General features: G+C 44.4%; 1 protein-coding gene across 5 annotated transcripts in view; it reads right to left on the minus strand.

Moving 5' to 3' along the window:
* The window catches only part of MYO9B (myosin IXB), a 263036-nt gene that overhangs the window by 11713 nt on the left and 233766 nt on the right, over nt 1-17557 (minus strand). For all 5 annotated transcript variants that reach the window (XM_073559836.1, XM_073559833.1, XM_073559835.1 and 2 more), the window contains one exon: nt 1366-1493. In XM_073559836.1, coding sequence (XP_073415937.1) covers nt 1366-1493 — 128 coding nt within the window. The remainder of the gene's footprint in view (nt 1-1365; nt 1494-17557) is intronic.

Here is a 17557-nt window from a genome sequence, read left to right on the forward strand (position 1 = left end):
CGGAAGGCGTGGGCCGCATCCTGCAGCGCTGCCTTGGTGCCGCTCCAATGTATCCTTGCGGTGGTTTGCTCCGTGCGCCGCTCCTCTGCTGCAATAAAGGTACCTTCTTTATCCAACGCTGTCTGTTAATCTTTCCCATGTCTGCGCCTCTTCCGACCGACAGGCTCTGGTGGGCAAGTGGGTGGGAGGCGTTTGGCAAGGACCATCCGTCGCTGGCACGCATCTGCGCTGAGTTACTGGTCTGCACGGAGAGCTATGAGGATACGGGGTGGCAGTACACGCCGCACTCATAGCCTCCTTGTGGGAGTACAGTTGTGACTTCTCACACGGTATCCCTCCGGAAACATGAAAAGGAACAACGCACATCGAGGTAGATATGGGTTTAATGAAAGACCCGTGTCCACCTCCTACTGACACTAAGCTAAACTGAGGAATCTCCTGCTGGTCGGTGGGGTGTACACTGCGGAGGAGGAGCTAACCTTTTTTTGTGCATAGTGTCAGCCTTCTAGTGGCAGCAGCATACACCCATGGTCTCTGTGTCCCCCAATGAAGCGATAGAGAAAAAAGGCCATCCGCAAAACCGGAAGTGACGGTGGACCGCAAAAACAAATTTCCGTTTGTTTTTGTGGCCCCATTGATTTTCAATGGGGGCAGTGTCTGTACGCTGTGAAAAACGTCGAGCAGGCTCGATCTTTTTTCACGGCCGCAAATACGGCCCTCAAGGCCGTACGGCACATGGTGCACCGTGGAATTTTTGCGGGCCAATTTTGTAGCCTCACAAAATCTATTGGGGTCGCAAAAACGCAAAATCATGGTAAGTGTAAAAGAAGCCTTAGAAGAAGGGATGATCCTACTGACAGATTCCTTTTAATTTGATGAATGAATGTTTAGAAATAAAGTAGTATTGGTATTATTCTCTTAATGGGTCATGCTCATGACAAAGCTGCATGTACAGGACTCATGAGGCCCATTAGATGAATCAACACAGTGCAGACATGCTATAAGGCCTTGTTTCTCATACAGTCTCTAATATTCTGGATATACAGAAATTTGTAAGACAACTGTGGTAAACACTGTGTATACGTGATAATCTCAGGTTGGATCTTTGGGGTTAGTGTAGATGTGGTAGAATTACTCTCATGGATTTTATTAAACCATTTACCATGGAGGAAATCTGTGGCATATCCATAGCACAATACATTTTGACCACATGTAAATGGAGTATTGTAAAACCAAATTTATTTGCAATGGACCGAACTTTGATAGTTATTTTCATGCCAAAAATCTGACAATAGTGTCAGATATAAACACATCACATCATTAATATAGTAGTAATACCAAAGGACACACTGCTTTAATACCAACCTTCCTTTCCTATCGGGACAGATCGATCGTCCAATAAGCTCTCTGTGCTGTTTGAGGCTTCTGAATCTATGTTTTCGTCATCTGAGCCCCGCTGTTCAAGCTCTGGAAGGCGGTAAGTAATATCTTCCCTGAAAAATATGAATAAATATACACTAATGAAGCAATATGACTTGACAAAAGCAGTTTTCTAAAACCAAGCGTGTGACTTAACTGGTTGACCATACAGAGATGAACAAGAATTGGAGAATCCAAGTTACCAGGAGAACATGTTACACATTACATGTAGCTACGGCTACAAAGAAATTCTGGGTGTCATAAAAGGTGGAGCTGAGACTTGCTGTCAACTTTATGACATGTAATAATTTATAAAAACAGCCAAATTACAGACAGCTTGAATGCGACGTGAATTAACAGGGACAGTGTCGCAATTTTTATTTTTGTATTAACAATTATTGATTACCGATATATATTCAATTATTTTTAATATGAAATGAAGTACTTTGAACTAAAAAATAATAAGTAAACTATTAGACAGTTTTGGCTGCCATTTGCATCTGGGGGTATGTAAGTGTTAGAGCACGACACTTATACCCCTCAAATACGGCAACCCCTGGGCATAAGAGACCTCGGTTCCATCTGACCGCGTCTTTTACCGAGGCTGTGACCTGAGCACGTTGCCTGGGCTGTCCAGGTCACAACAGTGGGAGAAGATTGGTGCCATCTTTGTGAAGCCCGCAGAATATGCTGCAGGCTGCACATTCCCACAGTCATTGCCCACACTGCCCACTGAATTCAATGACAAAAGCTGCAGAGGAGAGGAGGTCCGGGGTGAGGCGATGAGTATTAAAATACAGGCTGCGATCACCGCCAAGCTGCTCTGAGCACAGCAAGGAGATAATCAAGCTGCTGTGCTCTGAACACACAGAATAAGATGCCTTGCTGCATGGGTGCGCAGGGAAGGTTAGTAGAAGCGATTGTTTCTTCTATGCATTGGACAGCAGCACCAGCAGGATGGAGGGTACCAAATACCAGGATAAGGGGGGACCATCTTTCACTATACCGGGAAGGGGGGAGCCATTCACCCATATACCAGGATGAGGGGGTGACCATCTACCCATATACCAGGATGGAGGGGACATCTACCATATACCAGGATGGGGTTGACGAGAACATCTACACATATACCAGGATGGGGGGGGGCGACGACATCTATCCATATTCCAGGACGGGGGGAGGGGGACGACATCTACCCATATACCAGGAGGATGGGAGGGGGGACATCTACCCATATACCAGAATGAGAGGGGGGACATCTACCCATATACCAGAATGGGAGGGGGGACATCTACCCATATACCAGAATGGAAGGGGGGACATCTACCCATATACCAGAATACCAGAATGGGAGGGGGGACATCTACCCATATACCAGAATGGGAGGGGGGACATCTACCCATATACCAGAACGGGAGGGGGGACATCTACCCATATACCAGAAAGGGAGGGGGACATCTACCCATATACCAGAATGGAAGGAGGGAACATTAACCCATATACCAGGATGGGGCGGGAGGGGGACAACGTCTACCCATATACCAGGAGGATGGGGGGCGTCTACCCATATACTAGCATGGGAGGGGGAACATCTACCCATATGCCAGGGGGCACATCTATCCATACACCAGGACGGGGGGGAAGGGGGGCCAATATCTACCCATATACGAGTACGGGAGAGGGGACATCTACCTACTGTATATACCAGGATGGTGGGACATCAATCCATACACCAGGATGGGAGGGGGAAATCTACCCATATACCAGAATGGGAGGGGGGACATCTACCCATATACCAGAATGGGAGGGGGGACATCTACCCATATACCAGAATGGGAGGGGGGACATCTACCCATATACCAGAATGGGAGGGGGGACATCTACCCACATACCAGAATGGGAGGGGGGACATCTACTCATATACCAGAACGGGAGGGGGGACATCTACCCATATACCAGAAAGGGAGGGGGGACATCTACCCATATACCAGAATGGAAGGTGGGAACATTAACCCATATACCATGAGGATGGGGAGGGCATCTACCCATATACCAGTATGGGAGGGGGGACATCTACCCATATACCAGAATGGGAGGGGGGACATCTATCCATATACCAGAATGGGAGGGTGGACATCTACCCATATACCAGAATGGGAGGGTGGACATCTACCCATATACCAGAATGGGAGGGGGAAATCTACCCATATACCAGAATGGGAGGGTGGACATCTACCCATATACCAGAATGGGAGGGTGGACATCTACCCATATACCAGAATGGGAGGGTGGACATCTACCCATATACCAGAATGGGAGGGTGGACATCTACCCATATACCAGAATGGGAGGGGGGACATCTACCTATATACCAGAATGGGAGGGGGGACATCTACCCATATACCAGAATGGGAGGGGGGACATCTACCCATATACCAGAATGGGAGGGGGGACATCTACCCATATACCAGAATGGGAGGGGGGACATCTACTCATATACCAGAACGGGAGGGGGGACATCTACCCATATACCAGAAAGGGAGGGGGGACATCTACCCATATACCAGGATGGGGCGGGAGGGGGACAATGTCTACCCATATACCATGAGGATGGGTAGGGCATCTACCCATATACCAGTATGGGAGGGGGGGAATCTACCCATATACCAGGAAGGGGGGGCGACGACATCTATCCATATACCAGGATGGGGGGGCGACGACATCTATCCATATACCAGGATGGGGGGGGGGGACAACGTCTACCCATATACCAGGAGGATGGGGGGGCATCTACCCATATACCAGAATGGGAGGGGGAACATCTACTCATATACCAGGACGTGGGGGAGGGGGGACAACATCTACCCATATACCAGTATGGGGGGGGGACATCTACCCATATACCAGGATGGGAGGGGGCACATCTACCCATATACAAGGACGGGGGGGGACAACATCTACCCATATACGAGTATGGGAGGGGGGACATCTACCTACTGTATATACCAGGATGGGAGGACATCTATCCATATACCAGGATGGGAGGAGGACATCTACCCATATACCAGAATGGGAGGGGGGACATCTACCTATATTCCAGGATGGGGGGACATCTATCCATATACCAGAATGGGAGGGGGGACAACTATCCATATACCAGAATGGGAGGGGGGGACATCTACCCATATACCAGAATGGGAGGGGGGGGACATCTACCCATATACCAGAATGGGAGGGGGGGGACATCTACCCATATACCAGAATGGGAGGGGGGACATCTACCCATATACCAGAATGGGAGGGGGGACATCTATCCATGTACCAGAATGGGAGGGGGGACAACTATCCATATACCAGAATGGGAGGGGGGGACATCTACCCATATACCAGAATGGGAGGGGGGGACATCTACCCATATACCAGAATGGGAGGGGGGGGACATCTACCCATATACCAGAATGGGAGAGGGGACATCTACCCATACACCAGGAAGGGGGGGGGGGGGAAACAACGTCTACCCATATACCAGGAGGATGGGGGGGGGGGGGTCATCTGTCCATATATTAGTATGGGAGGGGGTACATCTACCCATACACCAGGATGGGGGGACAACATTTACCCATATACGAGTATGGGAGGGGGGACATCTACCTACTGTATATACCAGGATGGGGGGGACATCTATCCATATACCAGGATGGGAGTGGGACATCTACCCATATACCAGAATGGGAGGGGGGACATCTACCCATATACCAGAATGGGAGGGGCGACATCTATCCATATACCAAAATGGGAGGGGGGACATCTACCCATATACCAGAATGGGAGGGGGACATCTACCCATATACCAGAACGGGAGGGGGGACATCTACCCATATACCAGAATGGGAGGGGGACATCTACCCATATACCAAAATGGGAGGGGGGACATCTACCCATATACCAGGATGGGAGGGGGGACATCTACCCATATACCAGGATGGGAGGGGGGACATCTACCCATATACCAAAATGGGAGGGGGGACATCTACCCATATACCAGGATGGGGGGGGCATCTGCCCATGTACCAGGATGGGGGGCATCTACCCATATACCAGGATGGGGGGACATCTACCCATATAGCAGGATGAGGTGGCATCTACCCATATAGCAGGATGGGGTGGCATCTACCCATATACCAGGATGGGGGGACATCTACCCAGATGCACTATAAGGAGCACATTATACTGTGGGGCACTATGTGGAGCCGCTATACAAAGGGTAACGTGACTCAGCGACTCTGATGAGCTAAGTTGTTACTGACATCACCGCTCATCACAGCCGTAGGGTCTCACAGAGTGCAGTGGGACCCGGAGGGCTGCTGTTACAGTCTATGAAGTTTCTTTCTCTGAATGAGGCTTCGTTGTCTTCGGACATTGGATTAGGGAATTGTTGTAAGTACACCATCGACTACGTCGGCCCTGTTTTCTAAAACTGGTGAACGAAGGACAGTGTCTTGTCTTTATTTCTCTCTTTTTGTTTTATATTTTGGGGGCTTGTGAAATTATATATCTGCAGGATATCTATATATTCTATTTATTCTATCTACAGTTGTGCTCAAAAGTTTACATACCCCAGCAGAATTCTTGCTTTCTTTACCTTTTTTTTCTAGAATATGAATGATAACACCAAAACTTTTTCTCCACTCATGGTTAGGTGAAGCCATTTACTGTCAGACTACTGTGTTTTCTCTTTTTAAATCATAATGACAATCCAAAACATCCAAATGACCCTGATTAAAAGTTCACATACCCCATTTCTTAATACTGTGTATTGCCCCCTCTAACATCAATGACAGCTTGAAGTATTTGGTGGTAGTTGTGGATGAGTTTCTTTATTTTCTCAGTGTGACGTCCGTCTGCGAGTCTGGGCTGCAGTGAGACAGCACCCCGAGCAACCCCGATACCCTTTACTCCTATACAGAGATCTGGATTTACAGCAGGGCCCAGGAGGTAGCTGTCTGAATAAGAGCAGCGGACGAGAGCAGGACGGTCGCCAGAAAGGGGTTAAAAAACAGGACCAAAAGCGTAGTCAGGAATCCAAGTCTAAACCAGGCGGGCAGCAGAGGTACAAATATGGCAGACAGTAGAAGAGTCAAATCCAGGCCAAGGTCAGAGTCATAAACCAGGAGGGCGGCAGAGGTTCAAAATCGTCAGGCAGGAGCAGAGTCAGAAATCCAGGCAAAGGTCAGAATCAAAGATAGCAAATAAACTAGCACACTGGGGAAACCAAGACTATATCTGGCGGCCTGCAAGACCAGCCCCAAGGTATTTGAGGGATCAGATCATCCCTCACAGGTTCACAGTCTGATGACGTCATTAGGACCACCCCCAGGACCAGGCCAGATGGTGATGCACCAACCCCTTCATGACCGACAGAGGAGCGCAGCCTGCGACCGCCAGATGCCTGCGGAGGAGCCTCCTCCCTGTTAGCAGTACGCACGGGCGGACCACGGCGCCTCCCAGTGGTCGAGGAAGGAACAGCCGTCCCCGAGTTTGACCGTGTCATAACAGTCCGGCGCCTCCCAGAGGCCGAGACCAGAATAGCAGAGCTCGGGTCTGACGGCGCCGTGCCAGTCTGGTGCCATCTAGTGGCCAAAGCAGGAACAGCAGTCCCTATATCCGATGGTGACATGACACTCAGATGGTAAAACTGCACACTCTTAGAAAAAAAGTCTCCAGTTCCTGTAAACTCCTGATCTGTCTAGCATGAACTGTGTGCTTGAGATCTCCCAAGAGTGGCTCAATGATATTGAAGTCAGCAGACTGAAATGGCCACTCTAGAACCTTTAATTTGTTCTGCTGTAGCCAATGACAGGTTGACTTGGCCTTGTGTTTTAGATCGTTGTCATGTTGGAACGTCCAAGTACGTCCCATGTGCAGCTTCTGGGCTGATGATTGAAAATTTGTCTCCAGTATTTGCTGATAAGATAACGTGTTGCATTCATCTTTCCTTCCACTTTGACCAAGTTTCCTGTGCCTTTGTAGCTCAAATATCCCAAAAACATCAGCGTTCCACCTCCGTGCTTTATAGTAGGAATGGTATTCCCCTCATTATAGGCCTTGTTGACCTCTCAAATGTAACATTTATGGTTGTAGCCAAAAAGTTCAATTTTGGTCTCATCACTGCAAATTACCTTGTTCCAAGTCTTGAGGCTTGTCTCTGTGCTGTTTTGTGTATTGTGGGCGAGAAACTTTGTGACATTTGTGCAGTAATGGCTTTCTTCTGGCAACTCGACTAAGCAGCCCATTTTTCTTCAAAATGCCTCCTTATTGTGCATCTTGACTCAGCCACACCGCTAGTTTTCAGAGAGTTCATTATTTCAGCTGAGGTTCTTTTGTGGGTTTTTCTTCAGATCCTGGTAGTTGTGGACAAAATTTTTGTTGGTCTACCTGACCGTGGGGTTTTGTTTTTACAGAGTCCCTGATTTTCCGTTTTCACAGTTTGAATGCTGCTGACTGGCATTATCAATTTCTTGGATATCTTTTTGTATCCCTTTCCTGTTTTATACAGTTCAACTACCTTTTCACGTAGATCCATTAACAATTCTTTTGCTTTCTCCATGACTCACAATCCAGAAATGTCAGTGGCTGAATGAAAGATGCAAGAGTCTGTCTGGATCCCAGAAACTCACTCAGCTTTTACACACACTGATTACAAGCTAACAGGTTACAGGTGAGGATGTTACCTTTAGTAGCCATTCAAACCCATTTGTGTCAACTTCTGTGCATGTTATCAGGCCAAAATCACCAGGGTATGTAAACTTTTGATCAGGGTCAATTGGATATTTTGGGTTGTCCTTATGATTTATAAAAGAGAAAATACAGTAGTTTGACAATAAATGGCTTCACCCAACCACTAACCATGAGTGGTGAAAACGTTTTGATGTCATCATTCATATTCTCTGGAAAAGGCAAAAAAAGCAAAAATTCTGCCAGGGTATGTAAACTTTTGAGCACAACAGTATGTGGGGCCATTGGAGTATATGGGGATTATAGGGAACTCAATAGCATAAACATTATTCTGTAAGGGCTGCAAAGTTATGAAGGTCACACATTTACAAGGGACAGTAGTGTAATGTGTGATCCTGCTCTGTTCACTTCTATGGCAGGAGTGGTGTAATGTGAAATCCTGCTTTGTGCAATTCTATGGGAGCGGTGGTGTAGTGTGACCCTGCTCTCTCTTCTTCTATGGAAGCAAGGGTGTAATGTGTGACCCTGCTCTGTCTACTCCTATGGGAGCAGTAAAGAAGTGTATGGAGCAAGGTCACACATTACACCACTGCTCCCACAGAAGTGGACAGAGCGATATGGAATCACACATTACATACATTAGATACTTAGAATCTAATCCCATCCTGTGTGATACACGCCGCTGAGCTCAATATGTAATCCCACGATGTGTAACACTACACATAGCAGTTGTAATGAGCTAGTTGTACACTAGGTTTTCATGACAAATTTCAGCAGATGCTCTCCCAAGTTTTTAAAAGTGTAAATGCTAAACCCTGTAAAATTATTTCATATTTTGCTTCATTAAAAAGAATATTTAAAAAAAAAAATAAAAACATTAACTCATTCCCAACATTTGCAGTACATGTACGTCACGGCAATCGCCCGTGCACAGGGAGCTCTGCGCCACCGGGTATCAGATGATTCTGACAGCCGTCACCCAGTTCTCAGTGCCAGGAGCGGTGCTGCGATTGATGTAATTGCACCATTTAGAGGGCAGGTAGAGAGAAGAAAGACCATTTGACCTTGGGTCGGAGACCCTTCAACGTCATCACTCGGTCCCAATCGTTGCCATGGTGACCCAATGAAGTCATGACAACATGCGGGTCAACAGGCACAAGGAAGTTAGTAAGATCATGCGCAGTGCATAATCTAACTTGTGTCTGACAGGCTATAAGGTATAGCAATGCTCCTGCAAAATAATAAAAAAATATATATATTGTACCCATAAATATAATATTCTGAAAAAAAAACCAAACCCAAAACCATAAAAGTACACATTTGGTATCGTCGCTTCCGGAACGACCTGACCTATAAAACGGTCCAACTAGTTAACCCCTTTAGAGAACACCGTAAAAAAAATAAATAAAAAAACGAGGCAGAAAATGATGCATTATCACCATCTGAACAAAAAAAGTTAAAAATTAAGGCTACTTTTGCTTTTGCCGGCGTATGCGTCCTTTCGTGTTGCATTTTGGTGTGCTCGGCGCATACCAGCACACAGCCTGAGTACCCAACGCTAAATATAGGGTACGCAGGTCGCATGCAGCGTCATGCGCCCATATGAGGAGCTGACCGGAGGGGGCGGAGCTGCACAGCGGCCGTGCACTGCGCCTCCTAACACAAGTGTGAAAGTAGCCTAACACGATCAAAAAGACGAATGTAAATGAAAATGGTATCGCTGAAACAGTCATCTTGCCCTCCAAAAAAATCAGCCACCATACAGCTTCATCATTAAAAAAAAAAAAAATATATATTACACACAGTATATATATATATATATATATATACATACACACACTGTGTTCCAAATTATTGTGCAAATGATATTTTTCTATGATTTTCCTAAATAGTCGGTACAAATGACAGTCAGTCTAATAAAAGTCATCACCTGTTAGATTATACATCGAATTTTATTGAAGAAACCTCCCAATGATAACAGTATAATCTCCAAAATGAATAAAAACTCAAATTGCACTGTTCCATATTATTATGCACAGTAGAATTTCTAAACATTTGATATGTTTTAAAGAACTGAAAATGCTCATTTGTGGAATTTGCAGCATTAGGAGGTCACATTCACTGAACAAAAAAGCTATTTAACTCCAAAACATCCTAACAGGCCAAGTTACATGTTAACATAGGAACCCTGCTTTGATATCACCTTCACAATTCTTGCATCCATTGAACTTGTGAATTTTGTGGAGAGTTTCTGCTTGTATTTCTTTACATGGACTCAGAATAGCCTCCCAGAGCTGCTGTTTTGATGTGAACTGCCTCCCACCCTCATAGATCTTTTGCTTGATGATACTCCAAAGGTTCTCCATAGGGTTGAGGTCAGGGGAAGATGGTGGCCACACCATGAGTTTATCTCCTTTTATGCCCATAGCAGCCAATGACTCAGAGGTGTTCTTCGAAGCATGAGATGGTGCTTTGTAATGCATCAAAATGATTTTGCTCCTGAAGGCACATTTCTGCTTCTTATACCATGGAAGACAGCTGTCAGTCAGAAACTCGATATACTTTGCAGAGGTCATTTTCACACCTTCAGGAACCTTAAAGAGCCCTACCAGCTGTTTCCCCATGATTCCGGCCCAAAACATGACTCTTCCACCTCCTTGCTGATGTCGCAGCCTTGTTGGGACATGGTGGCCATCCACCAACCATCCACTACTACATCCATCTGGACCATCCAGGGTTGCTCGACACTCATCAGTAAACAAGACTGTATGAAAATTATTCTTCATGTATGTCTGGGCCCACTGCAACCATTTCTGCTTGTGAACACTGTTTAGGGGTGACTGAATAGTAGGTTTATGCACCACAGCAAGCCTTTGAAGGATCCTACACCTTGAGGTTCGAGGGACTCCAGAGGCACTAGCAGCTTTAAATATCTGTTTGCTGGTTTGTAATGGCTTTTTAGCAGCCGCTCTCTTAATCCGATGAACTTGCCTGGCAGAAACCTTCCTCATTCTGCCTTTATCAGCACAAACATGTCTGTGCTCAGAATTAACCACAAATCTCTTAACAGTACGATGATCACGTTTAAATTTTTGGGAAATATCTAATGTTTTCATCTCTTGACCAAGGCATTGCACTATTTGATGCTTTTCAGCAGCAGAGAGATCCTTTTTCTTTCCTAAATTCCTTGAAACCTGTGCCTTGCTTAATAATGTGGAACATCATTCTCAAGTAGTTTTCCTTTAATTGGGCTCACCTGGTAAACTAATTATCACAGGCGTTTGAGATTGATTTCAGTGATCCAAAGAGCCCTGATACACAATACCATCTATGAGTTTAATTGAAAAACAAAAAATTACATCTTTATGACACTTAAATCCAATTTGCATAATAATTTGGAACACAGTGTGTGTGTGTGTGTGTGTGTGTGTGTGTATGTGTGTATGTATGTATGTGTATATATATATATATATATATATATATATATATATATATATATATATATATATATAGCTCCTAGAATAAAGCAATGCAAGAAAAGTAGTTTTTGAAAAAAAAAACAAAACACAACTTTTAGCGTATGACAGCAGCCAAACATAAAAACTTGATATAAATCTGGAATCGCTGTAATTGCACCAACCCGAAGAATAAAGTCATCTAGTTACTTATACTGCATGAGGAACAGCGTAAAAATTAAATATGGTAAAACAAATTCTTCACCTAAGGCTCAGTTCACATCTATCCTGTACTCTACACTGAGCGTTTACACCGTGGTTTACGTGTAAATCTCTTAAATACGAGATTTATACATAATATCCTGAAGAAGATTCTCTGTAATGGAGAAGGACACTGCTGAACAGAGGCCAGACGGAGTCCAGAGTAACTCTGCTGCTTCGTTATAGTGAATGGATTCCTCGGCGTTTCATCTGAATTACTACACTCGAAGATTTAAAGGGAAACCTTGAGGCTATGCGCACTCGTTGCGGAATTGCCGCGGAAATTTCCGCGGGAATTCTGCAACTCCTTGCCACGGGAAATACGCTAGAATTCCGCATGTGTAATTCCCGCGTATTTCCCACATTTTAACTAGCGTTTTGCAAGCGTAATTAGCTTGCAGAATGCTATCGTTTTCCAAGCGATCTGTAGCATCGCTTGGAAAATTGATTGACAGGTTGGTCAATCTCGTCAAACATAGTGTTTGACAAGTGTGACCAACTTTTTACTATTGAAGCTGTCTATGCAGCATCAGTAGTAAAAAGATATTATAATGTTAAAATAAAAAAATAAAAAATGGTGCTTTTCTCACCTTCCGGCGTCCCCCGCAGCGTTCCCGATCCCCGCGATGCTCCCGGCAACTCCCGTTCCCCAGTGATGCCTTGCGACAATGACCTATGATGACGTAGCGGTCTCGCGAGACCGCTACGGTGTCGCGAGACCTCAACTTCATCAAAGGTCATTGTCGCAAGGCATCACTGGGACCAGAAGATGCCGGGAGCATCGCTGAGGCCTGGGGACGATGCGCGGGACATCGTAAGGTGAGATTTTTTATTTTGCTTTTCACAGGGATATGGTACCCAGGGCCTGGAAGAGATTCTCCTCTCCTCCAGACCATGGGTACCATCCGCACATTTTCCACTTATTTTGCGCATGGTGGCTATAGCCACATGCGGAAAGTAAGCGGAACAATGCTTTCCTATGTGTGCGGAATTCCCGCGATTCCGCACAAAGAATGAGAATGCTGCGTATTTTTCTGCGATGCGATTTTGCAGCGGAAAAATACGCAGCATTAGCACAGCATGTGCGGAATGCCATTGAATAAAATGGCTTGCTTATTTTATGCGTTTTTGCGGTCAAAAAACGCGGCAAAAACGCATAAAATCTGTGGGAATTCCATACGTGTGCACACAGCCTGACAGTAGATTGAGAGCCCTCGCGAGCAGGGTCCTCTCTCCTTCTGTACCAGCCGTGTCTTGTAATGTTTAAGATTACTGTACTTGTTTTTTATTATGTATACCCCGTTTTACATGTAAAGCGCCATGGAATAAATGGCGCTATAATAATATATTATTATTATTTAAGTGCTCAGCGTAGAGTATAGAATAAATTTGATCCAAACTGTTATGTAAAATGTTCCCAATAAAAGCTTAATCTCAATCCACAAAAAAGCAAGTCCTTACTCACGTCTGTCATCTGTTAACGGTAATATAGGGGGATTCAACGTTACCGATAGCACAAAGGCTTTGAAAAAGAACTGGCCCTCGCCCCTCAAAAGAAATTCAGCAAATTCTCCGCTCCCAAATCAAAATACCCCCTTCCCTTTGGAGCCCAAGTGTCCCTAATCCACATTCAGTGTCCATAGGTTTGGCATTTCTATAGCGATGAGAGCCCACCTAATTTCTATGTTCATGAGCTGGGCACAATGTACAGGCACTACAACATAAGGTGCACTACAACGGCAGTTTTCAATTTTCACTCAGTAACATCCACAGCTGCTTGTTTCTGGAAAACACCCACGGAGTCAAAATCGTCATGACATCTGTAGATAAAATTCCCAAAAGGGTAGAATTTCCAAAATGGGGTCACTTGAGAGGGGATTCTGCTCTTCTAGCATTTAGGGACTCTGTATATGGAGTCCACAAACTATTATAGAAAATTTTGCGCTCCTGGATGCCTCTGGTATTACAGTACTGCTTAGGCCTCTTTCACACTTCCGTTTTTTACAATCAGTCACAATCCGCCAGGTGTTGAAAAAAAACGGATCCTCAATTTTTTTTTGAGGATCCGTTTTTTTCCCATTGAGTTGCATTAATGGCGGATTGCTGTCCGTTACATCCGTTTTTTGTGAGGATCCGCCAAAAGTTGCTGTCCGTCACCATCCTCAAAAATTTAAAAACGGAGCTTGTAACGTTTTTTTCTCTGGCGGATCCTGCAAACACTGATTTAACCCGAATTCATTCATTCACTCTCTCTCTCTCTCTCTCTCTCTCTCGGCCAGCGATTCCTTTAAATTTCTTCATTTTCAGGATCCGTCTGAAAACGGATCCTGTGCCATCCGTTCACATCAGTTTAGAACGGATCCGCTTGTCTGCCTTTTTGGCGGATTATAACTGATGCAAAAAACTGAAGTGTGAAAGAGGCCTTAGCCATACAGCGAGACTCGGGAGGGACGGAGCACTATTTGCCAACAGCGCTTTGTCCCTCTAGAGTCTCGCCGTATAGCTAAGCATTTGGGGGTAATTCTACATTCAGAAGAAATTGTGGGACAAATTTTGGTGCCATTTTTACCCACTTCCCTGTGTCAAAATGTAAAATCTAGGGCTAAAACAAAATTTTGGTGATAAAAATATTTTTTTTTCTTCATAGCCCAATGGTATAAAATTCTGTGACCCACTTGTGGTTTCAATGTGAACACTGCACCCCTAGAAGAATTCATTGAGGCACAGTTTGTAAAATGGAGTCTCTGACAGGGTGGTGGTGGGGGGGGGGATTGTGTCGTTCAGCCACCACAGAGGCTCTGCCAATGTGACATGGCACCTTCAAACCAATCCAGCAAACTGTGAACTCCAATATGGCGCTTCTTCCCTGCTGAGCTTTGCACTGTGCCTCAAAAGTAGTTTTAGACCACCTATGGGACATATGTACTCAGGAGAAGTTGCAGAACTAATTTTGGGGTCCATTTTCTCCTGCTATCCTTGTGAAAATAAAAATTGGGTCTAAACATTTTTTTGTGAGAAAAATGTGATTTTTTCTTCAATTTTCAAAGCTCTATGTTATAAACTTCAGTGAAGCAGTTGGGGGGTTCAAGGTGCTCACCCCACTTCTAGTTAAGTTCCCTGAGGGGTCTAGCTTCCAAAATGGTGTCACTTGTGAGGGTTTTCCACTGTTTAGGCACATCAGAGGCTCTTGAAATGACAGGACACCGGCAGACCATTCCATCAAAGTCTGCATTCCAAAATGTCACTCCTTTTCTGAGCCCTGCTGTGATGTTAAACAGTATATTACTCCACATATTGGGTATCAGCATACTCAGGAGAAACTGGAAAACAAATCGGATGGTGAAATTTCTCCTGTAACCCTTGCGAAAATGGAAAATTTGGGGCTAAAAAAAATGTTGTGTGGTAAAAATGTGATTCTTTTATTTTTAAGGGTTAAAGTTATGAACTTCTGTGAAGCACGTGGGGGTTTCAAGGTGCTCATCACAAAAGTAGATAAGTTCCCTGAGGGGTCTAGTTTCCAAAATGGTGTAACTTATGGGCAGTTTCTACTGTTTAGGCACATCAGGGACTTTAAAATGAGACATGGTGTCCGCTATTTATTCCAGCAAATTTTGCAATCAAAAAATCAAATTGCGCTCCTTCCCTTTAAAGCCATGCCGTATGCCCAAACAGTGGTTTTCCCACACACATGGTGTATCGGCATGCTCAGGAGAAATTGCACAACACATTTTGGTGTCCATTTTTTTCTGTTACCTTTTGTGGCATGGCGACTGGTCATGTGATTGATGGGCGGTATGTATCGCAGAGGTGGGTGGCCCTGTGATGGAAGCCTGAGGGTTTTGCTATACATTGGGAGGCTTCCAGGTGACTTGGAGAGATGGTTGGGTCCAGTCACCTTCCTTCCCCCCAAGGGGTGTGTATCTTAATATCTAATGAAGCCTGTGTGCTTTTGTATGTACAGGACCTGCAGTGAGATCATGACCATGTGACCAGCCCATGTGATCCATACCTCACCTGTGGGTGTGGTTACAGGCTATGTAATCGAGGTATGTTTAGCACATGGGAGTGAGTGTTTGGGAGTCTGGCAGTGTGCACAGATTTCCATGTGTCCAGGTGGGACACTACAGGGGAGCCTATGTGCAGAGAAGGAGAAGTCCTGTGTGTACGGCTCAAGACGGAGCCTCCGGGCTGGACATTGCCCTGGCCTGTGTGTGCACAGGGCCTGAGGGAACAAAGCCCATCTAAGGACTGTTTTGTGTTGCCTAAAGACTATTTACCTTTTTGTTGTGGATTTCATGGTTTATGAAACAAATAAACCCACATGGACGTTGAAGAGAATGTGCCTCCTGTATCCTCCTACGCAGCTGAGTGAGTACAGACCTTACATCTTTAAAATTTTGGGGTCTAAAGTAAAATTTTTGTGACGAAAATGTTCATTTTTTTTCCTTCCACATTCCATTAATTCCTGTGAAACACCTGAAGGGTTAATAAACTTCTTGAATATAGTTTTGAGCACCTTGAAGGGGTGCAGTTTTAAGAATGAGGTAACTTGAGTACGTTCTGTCATATAGGTCCCTCAAAGTCACTTCAAATGTGATGTGGTCCCTAAAAAATGATTTTGCAAATTTTGTTGTAAAAATGAAAAATCACTGGTCAACTTTTAACCCTTATAACTTCCTAACAAAAAAAAAAATATGTTTCAAAAATTCTGCTAATGTAAAAGTAAATATGTGGGAAATATTATTTATTAACTATTTTAACTCTCTGATTTAAGGGCATAAAAACTAAAAGTGCTAACTTTTCCAAATTTATGTAAAATTTCCATTTTTCTTTTTCACAATTAAACACAAGTCATATATCGAAACATTTTTACCACTATCTTGAAACACAATATGTCACAAAAAACAGTCTCAGAATCAGTGGGATCCGCTGAAGCATTCCAGAGTTATTACCACATAAAGCGACACTGGTAAGAATTGTAAAATTTGGCCCAGTCATGAAGGTGAAACAGGCTCGGGGTTGAAGGGGCTAATACTTTACATTTTTTTCAATTGTTGATTTTTTTATGGCACATTCACTTTAAACTTTGGGACATTGATAAAGAAGATTAACAGTGTTGTGACCTCTCCAAACTCCCTTAACCGCTACTTCCTAGACCTCTGTAAGATGGAGGTCCATACATTTGTAGTTCAAATTTACTTAAAAGGGGCTGACCCCTTTTAGAAAATCTTGGTCCTTGGGCACCGTCTGTAACATAAAAACCAAAAAAGTGCTCTATTCATTGTTCATGGGTCCAGAATCTCTCTCAGAGAAAAGTGATGGATCCAGAAAATTCTATTTTCTTTTACTGACAATTTTATCTTTCAAACATTAGAAGAGAGAACAAGAGGATCTGCAATCTTGGACCAAATTCTGACCAACTGGGAGGAAATGGTTGAGGAAGTAAAGGTGGCTGGGAATTTAAGAGGCAGCAAGCATGCTTTCCTTGAATTTTGGAATACAAGAGGAGGAAGAACAGTGAGGACAAGTACTTTAAAGCTGGACTTCAGAAAGGCAGATTTTATTGGACTTATAAAGAGGGTAGGAAAGGTACAATGACTATGTTTTGAAGAACAGAAATGTCCAACCCCAAAAAGGAAGAATTGGAAGCATTTAAAGAAATCAGGAAAAGGAAAAAATAAATGTAT

Source organism: Dendrobates tinctorius, unplaced genomic scaffold (assembly GCF_039654945.1).
Source record: "Dendrobates tinctorius isolate UK_male_01 unplaced genomic scaffold, ASM3965494v1 ptg000276l, whole genome shotgun sequence".
In the NCBI taxonomy this organism is placed as follows: domain Eukaryota; kingdom Metazoa; phylum Chordata; class Amphibia; order Anura; family Dendrobatidae; genus Dendrobates; species Dendrobates tinctorius.